The 18,205-nt window shown below is 47.0% G+C and overlaps 1 protein-coding gene across 1 annotated transcript in view; it reads left to right on the forward strand.

The window, feature by feature from the left end:
- ARHGAP36 (Rho GTPase activating protein 36) overlaps positions 1 to 17,098 on the forward strand; it is a 31,319-nt gene extending 14,221 nt beyond the window's left edge. Inside the window, exons 2-12 of the mRNA XM_052663362.1 lie at positions 8,968 to 9,126; positions 10,396 to 10,461; positions 11,004 to 11,242; positions 11,479 to 11,671; positions 11,882 to 11,937; positions 12,183 to 12,333; positions 12,785 to 12,933; positions 13,112 to 13,288; positions 13,531 to 13,628; positions 13,765 to 13,871; positions 15,959 to 17,098. Of these exons, the coding sequence (XP_052519322.1) occupies positions 8,968 to 9,126; positions 10,396 to 10,461; positions 11,004 to 11,242; positions 11,479 to 11,671; positions 11,882 to 11,937; positions 12,183 to 12,333; positions 12,785 to 12,933; positions 13,112 to 13,288; positions 13,531 to 13,628; positions 13,765 to 13,871; positions 15,959 to 16,116 (1,553 nt within the window). The 3' untranslated portion in view covers positions 16,117 to 17,098. The remainder of the gene's footprint in view (positions 1 to 8,967; positions 9,127 to 10,395; positions 10,462 to 11,003; positions 11,243 to 11,478; positions 11,672 to 11,881; positions 11,938 to 12,182; positions 12,334 to 12,784; positions 12,934 to 13,111; positions 13,289 to 13,530; positions 13,629 to 13,764; positions 13,872 to 15,958) is intronic.
- The last annotated feature ends 1,107 nt before the right edge of the window (positions 17,099 to 18,205 follow it).

The raw sequence follows: 18,205 nt of genomic DNA on the forward strand, positions 1-18,205 counted from the left end.
GTGCCACGGCCAGGGGAAGAGAAAGGGAGCCCTCAGAGGAAGGGACTCAGGCTGAATCTTGACAGGGAAATCAGCTTTGAATAAAGTGAGAGATGATTGAAGGGTATGGTGAGAAAGAGTGGGAGTAGCCCAGAGAATGTAGCAAACAGGTATGCGTAAGGCACTGAGTTGGCTGCTGCGTAGAAAATTGCTATGAATCAGCCCCTGCCCCACCGCGAGAGCTTCAGAGAGAGCGCCGGGGAATCTGAGCCATAGAGCTAAGCTCTGCGCCGAGCCTGCAGCTTGTCCCAGGACGGGTCGTAGTCGCGCCGCAGGACTGACCAGCGGGTCACGCAGCCATTTATTCCGTGGCCGGACCAGGAGAGTCGCCAAGAGGTAGTGCAGGGGCAGGGCTCCAGGGGCCTGAGTGCAGCCCACTCGAGGGGCTAAGTGGGAGGTGAGGACTCTCCAAGCGGAGCGCCGGACGTGCGGGAGGGAGAGGAAGCCTGCGGGTGCTGAGCAAGATGCCCAGCGTTTCGCGTTCAGTGGCTCAAACGTGGAGCACGCAAGGAAGATTGCATTTTTCAAATTCTGGGCAGCGGCAAGCAGCAAGAGTGATTTTTGCGCGCGACGGGGCTTTGTTTAACTTTGCAGGTTCTGCGCGCTCTTGAGCCACTTAGGGGCGAGACGCGCGGGGCGCAATCCCGCCTGACCTCGCGCTGCAGCGACAACCTGTAGCCCGGGACATCCCTTCGAGGGGAGGGCGCAAAGTCATGGCCGGCCGGTTCCTGTCCCTCTCCCCGTCACCCGGTCTCCACCCCACCCCACCCCCCATCCGCGGTCACCTAGCTCTGGGTCAGGGGCTGATTGCAGGACTGCGACTCCATTAGGGAGGGAAAAGGAGATCCGCTTCTATCCCCTCCCTACTCTGGTGCAAAGAAACCTGCAGAGGGGCAAGGGTTCTCTCTCCAGCTATGGACAACGCCAGCGTGACTATCTGTCCTGGAGGCGGTTGAGTCCTGTAGAAGAATCAAGGACACGGCAGACGTGAGGACTGTGTATCCACCGTGTTCTCTGATAAGCCAGATAATAATAAATAAATGTTGGGGCTTGGGGATGCTCACAGACTTGCCCAAGGCCACTCAGCTGCTTTGGTAACTAGGCAGACCGCCTGACGGCTGGTCTAAGGGTTTTTCTCACTGCGTCATAGGCCAAGACAGTGGTCTAATTTTTAAAGGAGGATAGATACAGGCAGTTAGACAGACATAGATATTTTTTTAAATATGATTATTTAAGTGTAATTTTAAAATACCATTCCTGTCATGAAAACTATCAGAAAAACATCTCCCACAGCCCCAATTCCCTATGACAGCCACTCAGGATTTTGAAAAAGAAAACTGCAGAAAATTGAATGCTTCTTGGGGGAGATACAAAGGAGGAGGGAAGCAGGTGGGGCTGGGGAACAGAGGTGGAAGAGAGAGAGTTCTCAGCAACTGTTTGGAGCACAACTTTATTATAAGGTTTCCTTGACAGCTCTCTCTTCCAGATGGCTTGAGGAATTGTCCCCATGTTCTTTCCTCTCTCATGTCCACTGGTGGGAGCCCCAGCTGTGGCCTAGAGGGGCAAATGTTGGATGGTTCTCTCTTTAATTCAGAATCTCATTTCCCTCCTTCCTTCTGTTGTAGCAAATACACTGGGGAAGTCTATCCTCTGTGTGTGTGTGTGTGTGTGTGTGTGTGTGTGTATGCATATGTGAGAATACCTGAGGATGTGTGGATGTTTGTGAGAGGGAGTGTGTGTGTCTGAAAGGGAATATGTCTTAAAGAAGGGGGCTTGGGGCCAAGAGAGTTGAGAAGATGGGAAAAATGAATCAGAGTTTACTGAATGCACACTAACAACCTACAGCTGAAAGAGTCTGGCCACTGCTGGTGGACCTGAAGAAATAGTCAATTCTTAATACTCCTTAAAGGAATAAAGGGGAGGAAATGTATTTCAGTAGGGCAGGGAAGGATGGTGTTAGACCCACGAGCTTTGCTTGATAGTCCTGCAGACTCTTGATGGTATGTGACCTGCAGCTAGGCTGTAAGATCCCAAAGGCAAGAACTGAGACTTTCCAGTCCAGATGGCTCCCATCTTTCCTCCACCATCTCTAGCATGGATGGCTTACACACTGTGCTGATGGAACAAAAGGTATGGACTGAATCCCTTTTGTGAGCCACTTAACTTTTTTTCTATGTTTCAGAGCCTAGACTGATCCCTAACCCCCACAGTTAGCTACCTTGCATTTCTTATCACGCAAGACCCAGTGAAGAAACAGTTGAACTCCTCCCCTGTGAAAGTGAGCTATCTGCTGACAGGGTATGGTACCCACTTTCACCCCTCAGTGGATGGTACAAGGGCATTCTTCAGGGGGGACACTGTCTGCTTTATCCCATATAGCAGCACTTCTGTTCAGTCTTCCTTTCAAATTTGACTCACAGGTATTTGTGGGGGGTGCTGTTCCTTACGTTGGTTCAGCACTGACCCTTTGGAGGATTCTTTCATTCCATCCTGTCTTTTATTTAATCTTTACCACAGGCACACCTAATAGGTACCATGATTTTGAACTGAGGCTCATAAAAGTTTGAAAATTAGCTCCGGGTCACTTGGTTGGTGAATGTGCGAACTTACGTGTGGTAAGGCTGGAATTTGAGCCCGAATTCTAGCCCATACCTCAGGACCTTTTCAGGATTCCATGCTGACAGTTTGGGGAGTGGGCTGAGGCAAGAGATGTGATGGGTGGAGTACAGAGCACTTTTGGTGCCTTTCTCTCTATTCATTCTTTTTCTCTATCTTTCATAACAGTGTTTTTCAAAACCATATATCTCTATCATCATTTATCTCTATCTATTTATCCTGTCTATCAATCACCTCCTTTCATTACCATTTCCCAAGAATAGTGTTTATAAAGAAAGCCCTCAAAATCTAGCCATCTCTTTAGGAAAGGAAATCTTGATTCAGGTCATTCCAGTTCCAGGCAGCAAATGTTGGTGTTGTAAACCAAGAAATGCCATGTTTTGGTGGGGAGGGCAAGACCAGGTCTGGAGATAGGCTAGTTCCCAGATCATATCCCTCCATGGTATGTTAGTGCAACTTCAGGTAAGTTACAACCTCTCCAAAGTCCTAGTTTGTTGTTATCTGTAAAATGGGAAGCATAATACCAAACCTACCTCCTTCCCAGGGGTTGTGAGAATAAAATGGCATGATTCATTTATCCATGAGTCACAAATAGCAGTTTTAATTACAAGGCCTTTATGTTCTCTCAAAACTGTCAGAATTTATAATCCTGTGATTCACCCAACAAACACATTGAACACCTACTGTGTGCTAGGGTCTGAAAATAACAGACTCATGGAAAGCTTTTGAGAATGTGAAAAGCACAAGAAAAATTAGACATTAGAAAAAATTACCTCCTGTTGATGGAACATCATATTTTCTTTTTTTACTTTTTCTACCACAACATAATAGAAGCAGCAACCAAAAGGGAAAAAAAGATAAAGGGTGATACAGCTTGTGATACTAGCAGTATTATGTACTCGGACACATACTGCAGATAACAGGGAGAATATACCTAATACCACTATGTCTTCTTGTATTTAATGTCACATCACCTCATCTACACTATGGTTTGGGATGTTTATAGCACGAAGATTGCCTTTCACCATCCTGAGCGTGAGTTCTTTAGTCAATAAAATTTTAAAAGGGCATCCCACATTCTATACAATGACAACTGTCCTTATTTTACAAAGAGGTTGTAATTTGTGGTGGCTCTCTGCCTTTGGATGTGACCTCCCTTATTTTATCGAATCAGGCTTTGATTATGTATCTATTCTTTTGATTTCATTATTTAGCTAATTATTTTGTAGCTATTAAGAACAAAGGTGGATGAGACAGTGGAAAGAGCCCTAGGTCTGAGAAGAACTGGGTTCTTGCCTAGATTTTGTGTCAGATTGCTGTATGGCCTTGGGCAAACTCCTGTCTCTGACCCTCAGTTTTTTGAACTGTAGTATGAAAGCTTTGGACTAGGTGATGGCTAGGGTCCCTTCTACCTCTGATCCATTCTAATATTCTAATAAGTTCTGGAAACATTTTTTGATGCCAGAGCTTTTCTGAATGTATTTTAACAGTACTACCTTCAGTTTATGAGTGTCTGCTCTGGAGTGATGGGCTGACTCACGTATTGAATGCTGCCCCCGAATTAATTATCTTGGGGCAGTACACCGCATAGGGTAAAATGAGCCATTTTGTTCATCACGACTGCAGCCTTTGCTGAAATGGAGGTTATGGAATAACAACTTAAAGGCTAACTCATTAATGCTCAGGGACGAATGAGGTAATGTGCCAGCAGACCAAATTGGTGCCCGAATGTTTTCATCTAGAGACCTGTAATCTCTCTCCCATGTTGTGATATATTAATGGGGATGTTTTTATTCATTGTTACTGCCTGTAGATATTTGAATACCGTAGATGCAATATCTTCTGGGTACTCAGCCTTGCACACTGTCAGTTTCTCAAACTTCAAAGATCTCTTAGTGGCTAGAAGCAAAATTCTGATGGTGCCATAGAATGCCTAATTTATTAGGATTCTAACAGCATGAGTGCAGTCTTTTTTTTTTTTTTCCTGAGGTGTTTACTAGTGAGCACTGTACCACCCCTAACTATTTGATGGGGACAATGGAGTAAATTAGTCCTCCAAATTGTGAAGGCTGTGGATTTATGCTTAGCTGAAACATTTCTGTCCTCACAATGTCGAAGCAGGGTGACCTTTCTGACGTTAATTTGTTTCTCCATCTGTGCCGTGCATTTCAGGAGGATGTGAGGAACAAGCTTGATGCCACTCGTGTGTTTCCTCTCTTCATTATTACTGGAGAGTTGATTGGGTTGTATCTCTGCTCTTTGTTCAAATTTTGTCTCTCAGAATCTGCTAATATCCTAGGCCCTTTACTGATAGAAATGAAATTATATGTTCTTTTGCTGGTGACAGTGTGAAATTAGATGGTTTAAAAGATAGATAAATTTTGAGACTTACAAGCATTTTACTAATCTGAATAGTAGCATTTGAAAATTTGACCTATGCAATTAGTTTTTCTAAATTTTATAATTTTTTAAATACTTGACCCTGATGTCATTGGAGATTGAAGAAGGAAGATCTATTTGCAACAATCTCCCAAGATCTTTTTTGCCTGTTTTAATTTAATTCAAATTTTGTAAAGATTGAACTGTCGGATGGATGCATTGATACACATTCTAATTTTATGCAATTACTTTTGAAACCTGGTACTTTCTGATAAAGTCAGACCCTCAGTAAAGAACCTTGAATATCAATGTGTTTATTAAAAACCAATGCTAAATATCACATATATATTATTCAATTCTTATACAATTGCTGAAATGGATACTTCACGGTTTCCCCATTTTATAGAGGAAGCCACTGAGGGTCAGAGAATTCAACAAAGTTTCCTAAGGCCACACAGCTAAGAAGTAATAAAGCCTGGCTTTGAACTCAGTTCTACTTAGCTCTGACCCCAGGGGCCTTTACAGATATTTTTCTAAGGATATTGTTTTTGCAAATGTGTTGAATTTTAGGCTGAAATTTAGAGGGCTTGCTTTCATCTTCCTTCTTCCTTTTTGATGTTATGGTCACTTCTGGCCAGTGCCAGAGCATGCTGAATGGGAAGGGGAAGACACTTTGGAGCAAGAGAGGTCTCTTGGCACCTGGCTCTCTGTGAGGAGCCTCCTTTTGTGATCATCTTGGAAAGTCATGCCCTAGGACAGATATTCAAATCTCAAGAATCTGTTATGTGCCTCTCATAGTGTTGAAGCCTAGTTACTGGTCCCTCCTCCCCAACCTGCCCATCTGCTTCTTGTCTGGGCACACTGACCTTCTTAATTCTGCTTCTGTCTAATATCTACTGGTCCCCTGAGAGAGTTGAAGGCATGCAAGACAGTGTCAATTTTGCTGGCAGAATTGCAGCATAAGATTACTCTTAAGTTTAGCCCTGTATCTTTGAGCAGGAGGCAATGACAAACGGTTTATTCTAAGGCCTTTGATTTTCTTTGGAATTGTAAGCATCTAGGCTGACTCATCTCTCAAAGGCTTCTCTCTCTCTCTCTCTCTTGGCTGACATTGTTTTGAGGTTCTCTTATTTGTTCTCATCTTATTTGGGGAGAAGAAGAAGGATTGATTTTCATCCTGATTTTTGGGTAAAAGAACCAGCTATACTCTTTGGATGACCAGATCTTGTAACCCTTGGCAAGAAGAAATAGCTGCAACTCCAAAACAGGTACCAAAAGGTTTGAATTGGGTAAGGGGAAAAAAAGGAGTCATGTAAAAAAATTAAACCAGAGCTAGGCTGTGTATGTCAGAATGAGACCTTTGGCTAATTGATTTTGGACCTGTCTTTGTGAATCAGGAATTACTGGCTCTTAATTGGGTACTGTGGTTAGGTTCTCTGCATGTGCCTTTGGTTAAGATGGTCATTTTGTGGATGCAGTTTGGTGGCTGGGCTTAGGTGTTCACTTTGGGGCCAACAGATATTGCTTTGCATTTGAAGGAACTTTTATAAAGATGTATGCTAAGATTTTGCTTTATAGCTCAGTTCAAAAGGCATAAAAAATACTCCTCATCCTATCTGGTACTGAACTTAATTATGAGGCAAGTGTTTATTTCTGACATGTGTGACTGTGGCCATTTAAGGAAAGTGGGCAAAAGAGAATTTTGGAAACAAAAGAAGTGAGGGATTTTTTGTTTTTGTTTTTGGATAGAGCTCTTTTATATAGATTATTGGATGATAAACTTCTACCTATCCTTTCTCTGTCAATGCTACATTACCTGATCTTTGGAGTTTAAAGCACTCCCCCTCCCAATAATATATAGACTATTATCATGAAATTCCATGGGCAAGGGGAGCTCAGAAAAGTTGCATGTGACCACTTACCTTCCTGTCAAAAGGTTTAGTTTCCCATGTCCCAAATTATCTTCTCTGTTGGGAATAAGCATCACACACTCACCCAGACCATAAACTTCGGAGCTATCCTTCCCCTTACAATAAAAGATTTCTCTAAGTCCTGTCAGTTCTACCCATGAAATCCAGTCCCAATGACACTGACTTCTGTCATCGTCTCCTGCCTCTTGGCTCATCTATCTACTTCAGGCTTTCTACCCAAACCAGGCTTTTCACTGCTCTGTGATTTTTCCAAGCTGCAGCTCTCTGTCACTTCCCACTTAAAAACCTGCAGTAGTTCTCTATTGCCTTCAAGAGAAAGTCCAGCTCCATAACATGGCATATAGGGTCATTCATGATCTCATTCCTGCCTACCCAGATTTATCTCCGTCCATCCCCTTTATACAGCTTTAAGAATATAACAACCTCTCTCCCATGTCCTTGCCTTTGCACAAGCTGTTCTCTCTTTCCGGATGCTCCCCCCTCCTTATCTCCAGGCAGACTTAGAGGATTCCTCCTTTCTGTTCTCACAGTAGTTTGTTTATATCTTGGGCGATTGACTTATCACAGGGTTTTGTAAATTGTTGCTAACCTGCGTATTTCCATCACTGCACTGTTAAACCCTTAATGAAAAGAATATTATTATTTCACTCATATTTGAATCTTTAGTGCCTGGCACAAAGTGGGCAATTAATAAACCTTTTTATTTTTTTAAATGCATGCATGAAAAAACAAATTAATAATAGAGGTGAAGATGTGCAGTTAAGATGCTGTGTGGGGTTCAGGGAGATCCCCACTGGGGGGGTCCTGTGCATTCTGGGAGCAGTATGAGATAGCGGGCACGATGGAGAAGGGGCATCTAAAGCAGGTTTGCCAACACACAAAGAAACTTCACTATACCAATCCTGTATAGAAGGTCTCATTAGAAGCGGACTGGAAATTGTTTGTTTTGGTACAAACTTTTTTTTTTTTCTCAGGAAAAAATAACAATCAAGTTGCACAATTTTTGGTAAATAGACAAAAGGCAAAAGGCAACAGAATCCCACCACTTAATACAGATACCATGAGTAATTGGGTGCATTTATTTTAGTCTTTTATTTTTATGCATGTTTTCTTTCACATAGTTGTAATCATAATTGATACAATTCTGTATTTTATATTTGTTGTTTAAAAGTTCCTTATAAGCATCACTTTAATGACTACATAATTTTCCATACAATGGCTATTCCCTAATGTATATAACTAGTCTTGTTGCTGGGCTAGTTTTTTTTTTTCTTTTACTGTTACAGTTCTTTTACTGCTATGGTTCATGTACACATGGTTTTTCCTTTCTATAGGAAGATTTCATTAGGATAGATTCCTAGAAGGGAAATCACTGGGTCAAAGGGCCTGGGGATGACTTTTGGCTTCAGATTCATGTGTCCAGTTTGCATTCTGGAAGAGCTGTACAAAATTTACAGGGCTCCTAACCTAGATGAATGTACCCATTTCACCCAAACTGAACAGCATCAAGCATTATCATTAAAAAATAAAAATAAACTTCATCAGTGTTCTAAATAATTAATGGAAGAATATTACCTTATTCTTATCTTAATTTTCATTGAAAAATTTTAAGTAAGGTTGGTGGTTGGGGGTTTTTTTAATCTTTTTTTTCTTCTTCTTTTTTGCCCAATTAGGTTTTTTCTTTTCTGGACTGTCGGTTCAGGGCTGGGTTTTTTTTTTTTTTAAGTTGGAGTTTTTTTGTTTTTTTTTTTTTTAAATAAGCAGCCAGAGGCAGCTCTGCTTGAGGGTTAAGCCGCCTCCCAGTTTTCCCTCCCTCTTTATCACCCTCCCCACCCCCCCAGAGTTCTCTCCACCAGGTCCAGAGACAATTGGATGATGCAGTCCTCATAATCATCCGATGATTGCAGAATGGGTGGCTGCATTCCTTTTCTGAAGACAGCAAGGACGCGGTACCCCAGAATCATGCCCCCTTTGCTGTTGTTGTCTGCCTTGATTTTTTTAGTGAACGTCCTGGGAGGAGCCCCAGGACACAACCCGAACCGCAGGGCCAAGATGATCTCAATACATAGCCTCTCCGAGCTGGAGCGTCTGAAGCTGCAAGAGGCTGCTTACCACGAACTCGTGGCCAGGCAGTTCCTCTCTGAATTCAAACCTGAAAGAGGTGAGCAGTACCCCGGTATGTGGCATCCTCGCCTTCGGGCCGAGTGGACCCTCCGGGCCGGGCGGAACGAATTGGGGGTTTGGGGGTCGAGGGGTGGTGGGAGGGACTCTCCTCTGGTCTCGGACCTGGCCGGTTCTCCCGGCTCCTGGATAACCGAGGGAGTGGGACTTGAGGGGTGTTTGGTCAACTGGGAAGAGGTAAAGATGAGTTGAGTTGGGTCGAAGCTTGGGGCTTGGGGGGCAGTGAGACAGGCAGGTATCAGAGACAGACAAGTGGACAGAGGACAGGTGAAGAGACAGACGGACCAAGTGCGGTGCCAGAACGAGTCGGGACGAGATGGAGGCGCAGAGAGATACTCCGAGAGGACTGGGACAGACAGAGACAGCGCGGTTGAGAGACCAAGAGTTGGAGGGAGATAGCGAGACAGAGAGAGAGACGCGCCAATCCCGGCGAGTAGCGGGAGGGCGGATGCGGGTGCGGGGAGCGGCGGCGGGAGGTGCGGTGGGAGCGCTGCCCACCTCGGCTGGCTGCCGGGGAGCGAGCGGGACCCAGCGCAGGACGGGGGTCGAAAAGCACCGGGGTGTCCCCCGCGGGCGCAGATTGGGCGGCTGAGGGGAGGTGAGTGGGGGGGAGGGTCGCGCGAGCCCAAGGGGAGCCGCCGCAGCGATGAGAAGTGCAGGGGGCAGTGGGCTCGCCAGGCGCGCGCGCGCGGCGGGCGCAGCCGAAAATAGGAGCCCAGCGAAGGGCGATGAGACCCCGTGGGCAGCCGCCGCTGCGGGGGTTGGCAGTGCGGGGCCAGCGGGTGTCGCCGCTTCTCCCGCCGCAGCAGCTCTGGGAGCCGCTGGCCTCCGGGGAACGAGCGCGCCCGCAGTAACTTAGCGACCCCTACTCGCCCGGGCGCCGCAGGCAGAGCCCCTCCCCTCGCCTGTTGCGCTGTCCCGCGGCCTCGCAGCCCTGGAATCTCAGGTTGAAGCGTCGTGTTGCGCTACTGCTGGTGCGTAACGAGATGCGCGCTGCGCACGCGGCGCCGTACAGGATCTGGTGTGGTGACATCCTTGGAGTCTCGGGAGGTAAACAGAATTGGTCCCGTTTTCACATGGGGAAACTGAGGCTGAGTGAAAGCAAAACACTTCGGGAGGACAAGACAAAGCTGTTTGCCCCTCCCTTCCCCCTCCGTCCCTGTGGATCCGTGCACTGCGATGTTTTAGTCACTTATCAAATCCTTTTTGTATGAGAGTGCGTGTATTTTCGTTTTTTCTCTTCCCATAGCTCTGCCTACTGACCGTCCAAACACCTTGGAGAAGTGGTTTCTGATTCTGAGAGGACAAGAGAGGGGTGAGGGTCTCTCTTACTGTACTTTCCTTAGTAAAGAAACAGAATGCTGCACCCCTCCTGCATTCGACAGCCTGGCTACTGGAGACAGGGTGGTGCCCACTGCCCCTGGGTCCCCCGTCCCCTCCCTTCCCCCTACCCTCCCCCCCCCTCCGGCTTCCAGAAACCCCGCAGGGTATGGTTTCAGGAAATGGCGCACTAGTTCCTGGAGCGCTGAACAGTCCCATCAGATCTGATCCCCGATGAATCTACTACCCCAGACAGATCGCCCAGAAGAAACTGCCCTCATTGCTTCAAGGTGGTCACCCCCTGGCAGGTCTTAAGGCAGGGACCCCGTCGGGGTAGTGGAGTGGAGCTGAGTCGTTCAGCCAACTCACCGTAGGGTCTCTTTGGCTCCCTCCCAGGGGAGGGGCGCTGCCGGTCTGGCGGGGTGGGGGTGGCTGGGGGTGGTTGCTTAGAGGGGGGCTACAGCCCCTGCAGTTCCTCCCGATTTAAGCGCTGTGGAGCGCTGACGTTTCTCATTCCTTCTCTCCCTGGCTCCCAAGCCGTATCTCTCAAGACCTTTGGCATTCGTCTGGAAGAGGTCCTGGTGAACGAGCTTACCCGCCGCAAGCAAGTTGAACTGAGAGCCACGATGCAGATTGAAGAAGCCGCCGGTCCCGCTACTAGCGGTCGTCGTCGGGGAAACGCGGTGCAAAGGATGTTTGGCCGCATCCGGCGCTTTTTCAGTCGCCGACGGGATGAGCCCTTCCTGCCCCGGGAGTTTACTCGCCGTGGGCGTAGAGTGAGTTCAACCTTCCAGGTTTCAGGCAGGGGCCCTTCGTGAAGTGTCCGGGATGTGGGGCGGGAGGGTCAAGGCCTGTGTCCTCAGAAGGAAGGGGATGCTGAACAGAACGCGTTGGAGGGGCGTAAGAACTTGTCTCCCGTTGCAAACGTGACGCAATCTTTAGGAAGGTTCGAAGTGACACCCCGCCCCCCCGCCCCAGCTTCCCCATTTTCACAGTCTGGGTTTCTCCACAGGGCGCAGTCTCTGTGGACAGCCTGGCTGAACTGGAGGATGGGGCTCTGCTACTGCAGACCCTGCAACTTTCCAGGATTTCCTTTCCAATTGGCCAGCGACTTCTGGGATCCAAAAGGAAAATGAGCCTCAATCCGATTGCTAAGCAAATCCCCCATGTTGTTGAGGCTTGCTGCAGCTTCATAGAGAAACATGGTAAGGGGCCAAGAATGGCGGTGAAATCAAGGTGGAAGGCAATTAAAGAGAGCCGTTCTAGAGATGGGGAAGGGTAACAGGTCAAAGGAGGAAGGGCTTGCAACATTCCCCTGCCACCAGTTGGGGTTGGAATGCGGTGGAGGAGGAAAAGGGTAGTGCTGGGGGAGGGGTGAGCAGAGATACTGAGCTTCCCTTGGTCTTTTCTTTCAGGCTTAAGCACAGTGGGGATTTTCACCCTGGAATATTCTGAGAAGAGAGTGCGTAAGGTAATAATAAACCAACTATGTTCACACTTTTGTTCCTTCAGTGAGAGAAAGCCCATGGGGTGGGGCTCCCCCATAGACCTGAAGAGACTGTCATGCCTGGTGAGGGGAGCATGGTCTTCTTTCTAGCCCCTCAGGCACACCATATAGCCAACTCCCTCTACTGAGGGCTGAGCTTTATTGAAGGAGTGGCCAGGAGGAAGGCTGCGGTGGGCAGAGCCTTCACTGGCAGTATTCTCTGTTTCTAGCTCCGTGAAGAATTTGACCAAGGCCTGGATGTGGTGCTGGATGACTCTCAGAATGTACACGATGTGGCCGCGCTCCTCAAGGAGTTTTTCCAGGACATGAAGGACTCGTTGCTGCCGGATGACCTGTACATGTCCTTCCTCCAGACAGCCAGTGAGCCTTCCGCTCGCCCTTGCTGGGCAGGAAAAGGAAATAGCACAGGGGATGTGGGGCTCTGGGGACAGAGCTCAGGCTGCAAGACCCCAAGGCACTAAGGCAAAATGAATAGCAGAAGAGGAAAATACCTCTCCAGATTCCACTACAAGTCTGATCTTTGGAAATCTCTCTAGAGCTTCTTGAGGCTGTGTGTACCCTCTCAGGGCAAAGTAAAACCTAGATTCTGTAGAGGTTGGGGTCTCTTTTTTGGGGGATGTCTTATTTTGATGGGAGCACTTCTGGGTTCTAGGGATCCTGAGTGCAAATGCCAGGGGAATGAGCAAAGAAAAGATGCCTGGGTACCTTCCCCATAGCCTTCAGCAATTTGCAACCATAATCACACCTTTCTTTGTGTCAGGCTGCTTCCAAGGCGCGCCCCCTAAACCAGCCCCTGATTTCCTCCCTCTAGCGCTGAAGCCACAGGATCAGCTTTCTGCCCTGCAATTGCTGGTTTACCTGATGCCACCTTGCCACAGTGACACCCTAGAGCGTCTGCTGAAGGTCCTGCATAAGATCACTGAGAACTGCGAGGACTCCATTGGCATTGATGGACAGTTGGTAAAAAGCTCTGGGAAAGGGTAGTGAGGTTCATAGCCGGGGACATGTATGGGAATATATGAGAAAGAGAGAGAGAAAGACAGAGGGAGGGGATAACAAGAACAAAAGTGACCTTCCTATTTGTGTAATTTCCATTACTGCTTTTGAGTTGATCACTTCCTGCTTTCCTTTTACCTAGGTTTCAGGCAATCGTATGACGTCCACCAATTTGGCTTTGGTGTTTGGATCTGCTCTCCTGAAGAAGGGGGCATCTGCCAAGAGGGAGTCCAGGAAAACCAGACTGGGGATTGACCACTATGTTGCCTCTGTCAGTGTGGTCCGTGCCATGATTGATAACTGGGATGTCCTCTTCCAGGTGGGTGGAAGCTTTGGACACACACATTTCACAGCTCTCTCTCTCCTTTTCCCAAGACAAGGAAGAGTTCTATGTGCATCCCTGAGGGATAGCTGAAGCAGGCAGCCACAAATCTCCCAGTTTAAAAGTCCTTCCTACATGAGCTGTGCATGGTGCCTTCAGTTCTGGGTACCTGATACAGAGGAGTATAGACTTTTTAAATGTTGTGTAATAACAGCTAACCTTGCTAATTTTGCTCTCAGGTGCCTCCCCATATTCAGAAGCAGGTTGCTAAGCGTGTGTGGAAATCCAGCCCTGAAGCCCTTGATTTTATCAGACGCAGGAATTTGAGGAAGATCCAGTGAGTGTTTTCTGGGTTTATTCATGCTTAGCCTGAAGGAGGGTCTCCTATGGGGGCTTCTGACTCCAGGTCGCCCTTATGTTAGTCAACCCAAGTATATCAACTGACTTGCTTTTTTAAATTAATTCTCCTTCAGGAGTGCACGGATAAAAATGGAAGAGGATGCTTTACTTTCTGACCCAGTGGAAACCTCTGCTGAAGCCCGGGCTGCTATCCTTGGTCAAAGCAAGCCCTTTGATGAAGGTCAGTTCCCTGCTGGCGGTCAGACCCTTGCTGAAGGTCAGGCCTTTGCTGCAGGTGAGTCCCTTGGTGAAGGTCAGGCCCTTCCTGAAGGCCAGGTCCTTGCTGAAGTCGAGCCCCTTGAAGAAGATGAGTCCTCTGAGGACGATATGTCAGTCAATGAAGAACTAGTATTTGAATATCTCAATCAAGGATTAGTCTTTGGTGAACTTCAAGGTCTTGAGATTCCAAATGACCTTGAGTTTCAAGGCCCGCATCTCGAAGGCATTCCAGAGCTTGATGAAGAAGATGATGATGATGATGATGATGATGCCCTGAATTTTGATGGTCTTCCTCTCCTTGAGGACATTCTAGATGCGGATGATGAAATTCCTGACCTCATTGGAATTGCAGACTTTGATGAAATACCATATTTTAATTTTTTTCCGGACCCTCATGTAGTTCCAGATGTGCAAGAAGTCCCAAACCTTGGAGAAAACCCAAACCCTGGAGAAAACCCAGACCACGACCTTGATGAAGGACAAGATTTTGAAGACTACCAAAACCCCAACCTCGCAGAAGTTCCGGATCTTGATGTTGTCCCGAACATTGAAGAAGCTTCAGATGCTGATGAAATTCCAGACCATGCCAATGACGCTGATAATGATGAAGACCCAGATTTTGGAGAAGACCCCAGTCTTGAAGATGTTCTAGCCCTGGATGAAATCCCAAATGATGAAGCCTCAAATGCTGAAGAAGTTCCAGACCACCAAGAAGCCCCAGAAATCAATGGGATTTCAGACTCTGATGAAGACTTTGATTATGATGAAGTCCCAGGTATTCATATGGTCCCAAGCCCTGAAGCAGCCTCTGGTGGTCATGTCCCAAGCCCTGAAGAAGCCCCTGGTGGGCATGAAATCCCAAATCATGAAGAAGCCCCCGAGATCAATGGACTCTCAGACTCTGAAGAAGACCCCAGTCTTGAAGAAGTTCCAGCTCTTGATGGAGTCCCAAATGAGGAAGAAACCTCAGCTACTGAAGAAATTCCAGAAATTAGTGGAATTGCAGGATCTGAAGAATACTCCAGTCCTGAAGAGGTCCCCACTCTCCACGTGGTAACAAGCCCCGAAGATGTCTCTGATGCTGATGAAATTCAAAGCCAGGAAGAATCCTCAGATGAAAGTGGAGTAGTGAACAATGAAGAAACCTCAGATGTTGAAGAAATCTCTGGGCGCGAAGAAGCCGCTGATGTCCATGAAATCCAAGACTCTGAAGAAAATCCTGATCTTGAAGAAGACTCAGTTCTCAGTGTGGTTCCAGAGCCCAAAGACACTCAAATTTGCAACGAAATTCCAGTTTCTCAGAAAGACTTAGGCAACACTTTTGAAGAAGATGAAGTTAATGTGACTGCAGAGCTTGAAGATGTCTCCATTCTCAGTACAATTCCAGACCCTCAGCCAGACCTAGCTGTCAATCTTAAAGAAATCATGAATATGGAAACAGTCCCAGTGCCTAATACTGTTGACTCAAAAGAAGTTCAGAATCCAAAGACCGTCTGGTTCCGCCAAGAAGATGCAGATGTTACATTTCTTGTAGATATCACCTTCTTTAAGAACCAGTCTCAGCCTGGCCAAGTCATGGACTACATGTCCTTCTTGGAGTCACTGAAGAACAACGCCTGCTTTCGCCTCTCCATGAAGTTCTGTAAGCTTCCGGCTCCGGCTTTGTTACTCATTTGCTTAGTAAAATTAGTCAGGCTGGCTGTAGGGTGGTGGTGGCTGTTAGGAGGCCACCCGCTTCCCTGCTTCCCTGGTGGTATTTCCCATTTGCTCTGAGCATGGGGTATCTGTCTGACTCTTCTCTTCTCTAACACGGCCTTGCCCTCTTACCCTCCGTCCCCCACAGCCAGCTTCCACAGTGGGCCTAGATATAGAGATATATCTTCTACTGTTAAGCTTCAGTTTTCTTACATGTTAAATGGGGATAATAATATCTGCCCTAACTTCTTGCTTCGTACTGTATTTGAAACTCAAAATTAGGTCTTAGTCTCTTGGGTGCTGTGCAAAGTATGAAGTCTAGAATCATGAGTTAACATTGTTACTATTTTCCAGGTTCCTCTGAGGAGCCAGCTGTGCCTCCCGGCACTGCCCGTTCCCATGACGATGAGGAAGGAGCGGGTAACCCCCTCATTCTGGAGCAAGACCGCCCATTGCTCCGTGTGCCCCGGGAGAAGGAGGCCAAAACTGGCATCGGCTACTTCTTTCCTTAGATGTTTTTCCTTCTCTATGGTGCCGGACAGGGGGAAAGGGTGGGGGTAGACCTGGGATGTCACAGGAAACATTAAGGAGTCTTGAAGGTAAAGATCTGAGGGTAAGAAGGAGTTCTACCTGATGCTCGGGTCAGGGTGAGAATTCCAAACACATTGCCAGCCCCTTTCCTGGGGGATGTTTGGTTCCTTATGCTGGTAAAAGCAGAGATGTTTCTGTGTCATGCTCAGGCACCCTGGTGCTACCTTGCCTCTCTCTTTTACCCCTGATCCTGGCTTTCCCCTTACTGCAGCCGTCCCTTTAATTGATGTGACATTTGTGGTAAAATACCTGTCCCAGAGAAGCTCACAAATCTCGAGGTGCTTTCCCTCCCCCAAAGGGGATTGCATGCTTTTCCTGACTTTCCTACCCTCCTCCTAAGAGCTCAATTGGAAAGGCCCTCAAGAGGCATGCTAGGATGTTAGGTCAGCCTCCTGACAGCTGACTAACAATTAATGCTAGATTGTGTCACACCAACTCATAGACGTGTCCCCACAGTCACTCCACTGTGATTGGATAAATTTTCCAAATCATTTAGGCCAGTGGTTCTTCAAACAGTCACTCCCCCAAATACTGAGAAACCCAACATGCTTTTCTGAAGTCAAAAGTTAGAGGAAAAATTTGACTTTATTTCCTAGATCCATTTTACAGAGAGCTGGCAGGCATATCCTGTTATCAGCAAAACAGCTCGTTAGGTATGAACACATAGTTCCAAGCAGTAAAACTCACTTGATTACAAAAGTTCTAAATTATCGTCTCTGTAGTTCCTCTATGCGGGACGGTACAAATTTGCAGGACATGCTCCGGTAACACACAGATATGGGTTACGTATGACATCCAAAATTATAGCTGTTATTGAGGGGTAACAACAGCCAAGGTCCATAGAATGAAGAATGTACTGTATTGAGGGATAGAAATTGATCACACAATGGGTAACAACCTCAGAGCTCGAAGATTTGTGATAGTTAAAACTTCTCTGGCGTTTAATCCTTAATAAAAATCTGTATTGTAGCAGCAGCATATTCATGGCTTACTGGTTTGTTTTTTGTCTTTTTGTGAAATTTTCTTGGTGAGTTGGGAAGCTCTGGCTGGAGCTGAAGGGGAAAGCCGAGGTGGGGAAGAGGAACAAAAGAGAAGAGAGTGATGTGAAATAAAGGGGAGGGGTGACATGGTATAAAGGGATGAAGTCAGTGGAATAAAGGGGAAGGGGTGATGTGGAATAAGGGGATGGAGAAAAATGGAATAAAGGGGTTGAGGTATAATAAAGGGGGGATGAGGTGGCATAAGGGGGGGTGGGATAAGAAGAGTGGGTGATGAGGAGTAGAGGGGAGGGGGTGAGATGGGATAATGAGACCAAGAGGAATTGAATAAAGGGAATGAGGTGCAATAAAAGGGAGTGATATGGAATAAAGGGAGGAGGTGGGATTCGGGGGGCCGGGGATATGGCATAAAGGAGAGCAGGTGGTAAGTAAAGGGGAGGGGGTGACATGGGATAAAGGGAAGGAGAAATTGAATAAAGGGGGTGAGGTGCAATAATGGAGGTTGAAGGAATAAAAGGGGGAGGTGGGTTACAGGGGGTGATATGGCATAAAGGAGAGCAGGTGATGAGTAGGGGAGAGGGGTGGCATGGGATAAAGGGATGGAGAGAAATTGAATAAAGGGGGTGAGGTGCAATAAAGGGGGGAGATGGGATACAGGGGTGATATGGCATAAAGGAGAGCAGGTGATGAGTAGGGGAGAGGCGACATGGGATAAAGGGATGGAGAGAAATTGAATAAAGGGGATGAGGTGCAATAGAGGGGGTGAGATGGAATAAAATGGGGGAGGTGGAATAAAGGGGTGAGGTGGGGTACAGAGGGGTGATGTAAGATAAAGGAGAGCAGGTGGTAAGGAATAGAGGGAGGGGGTGACAAGGGATAAAAGGATGGAGAGAAACTGAGTAAAGGGGAATAAAGGGGGTAAAGTAGAATAAAAGTGGTGAGGTGGAATAAAGAGGCAAGTGGGATACAGGGAGGTGATGTGGGATAAAGGAGAGCAGGTGATGAGAGGAAG

This window comes from Budorcas taxicolor, chromosome X, assembly GCF_023091745.1.
Source record: "Budorcas taxicolor isolate Tak-1 chromosome X, Takin1.1, whole genome shotgun sequence".
NCBI classification, from domain to species: domain Eukaryota; kingdom Metazoa; phylum Chordata; class Mammalia; order Artiodactyla; family Bovidae; genus Budorcas; species Budorcas taxicolor.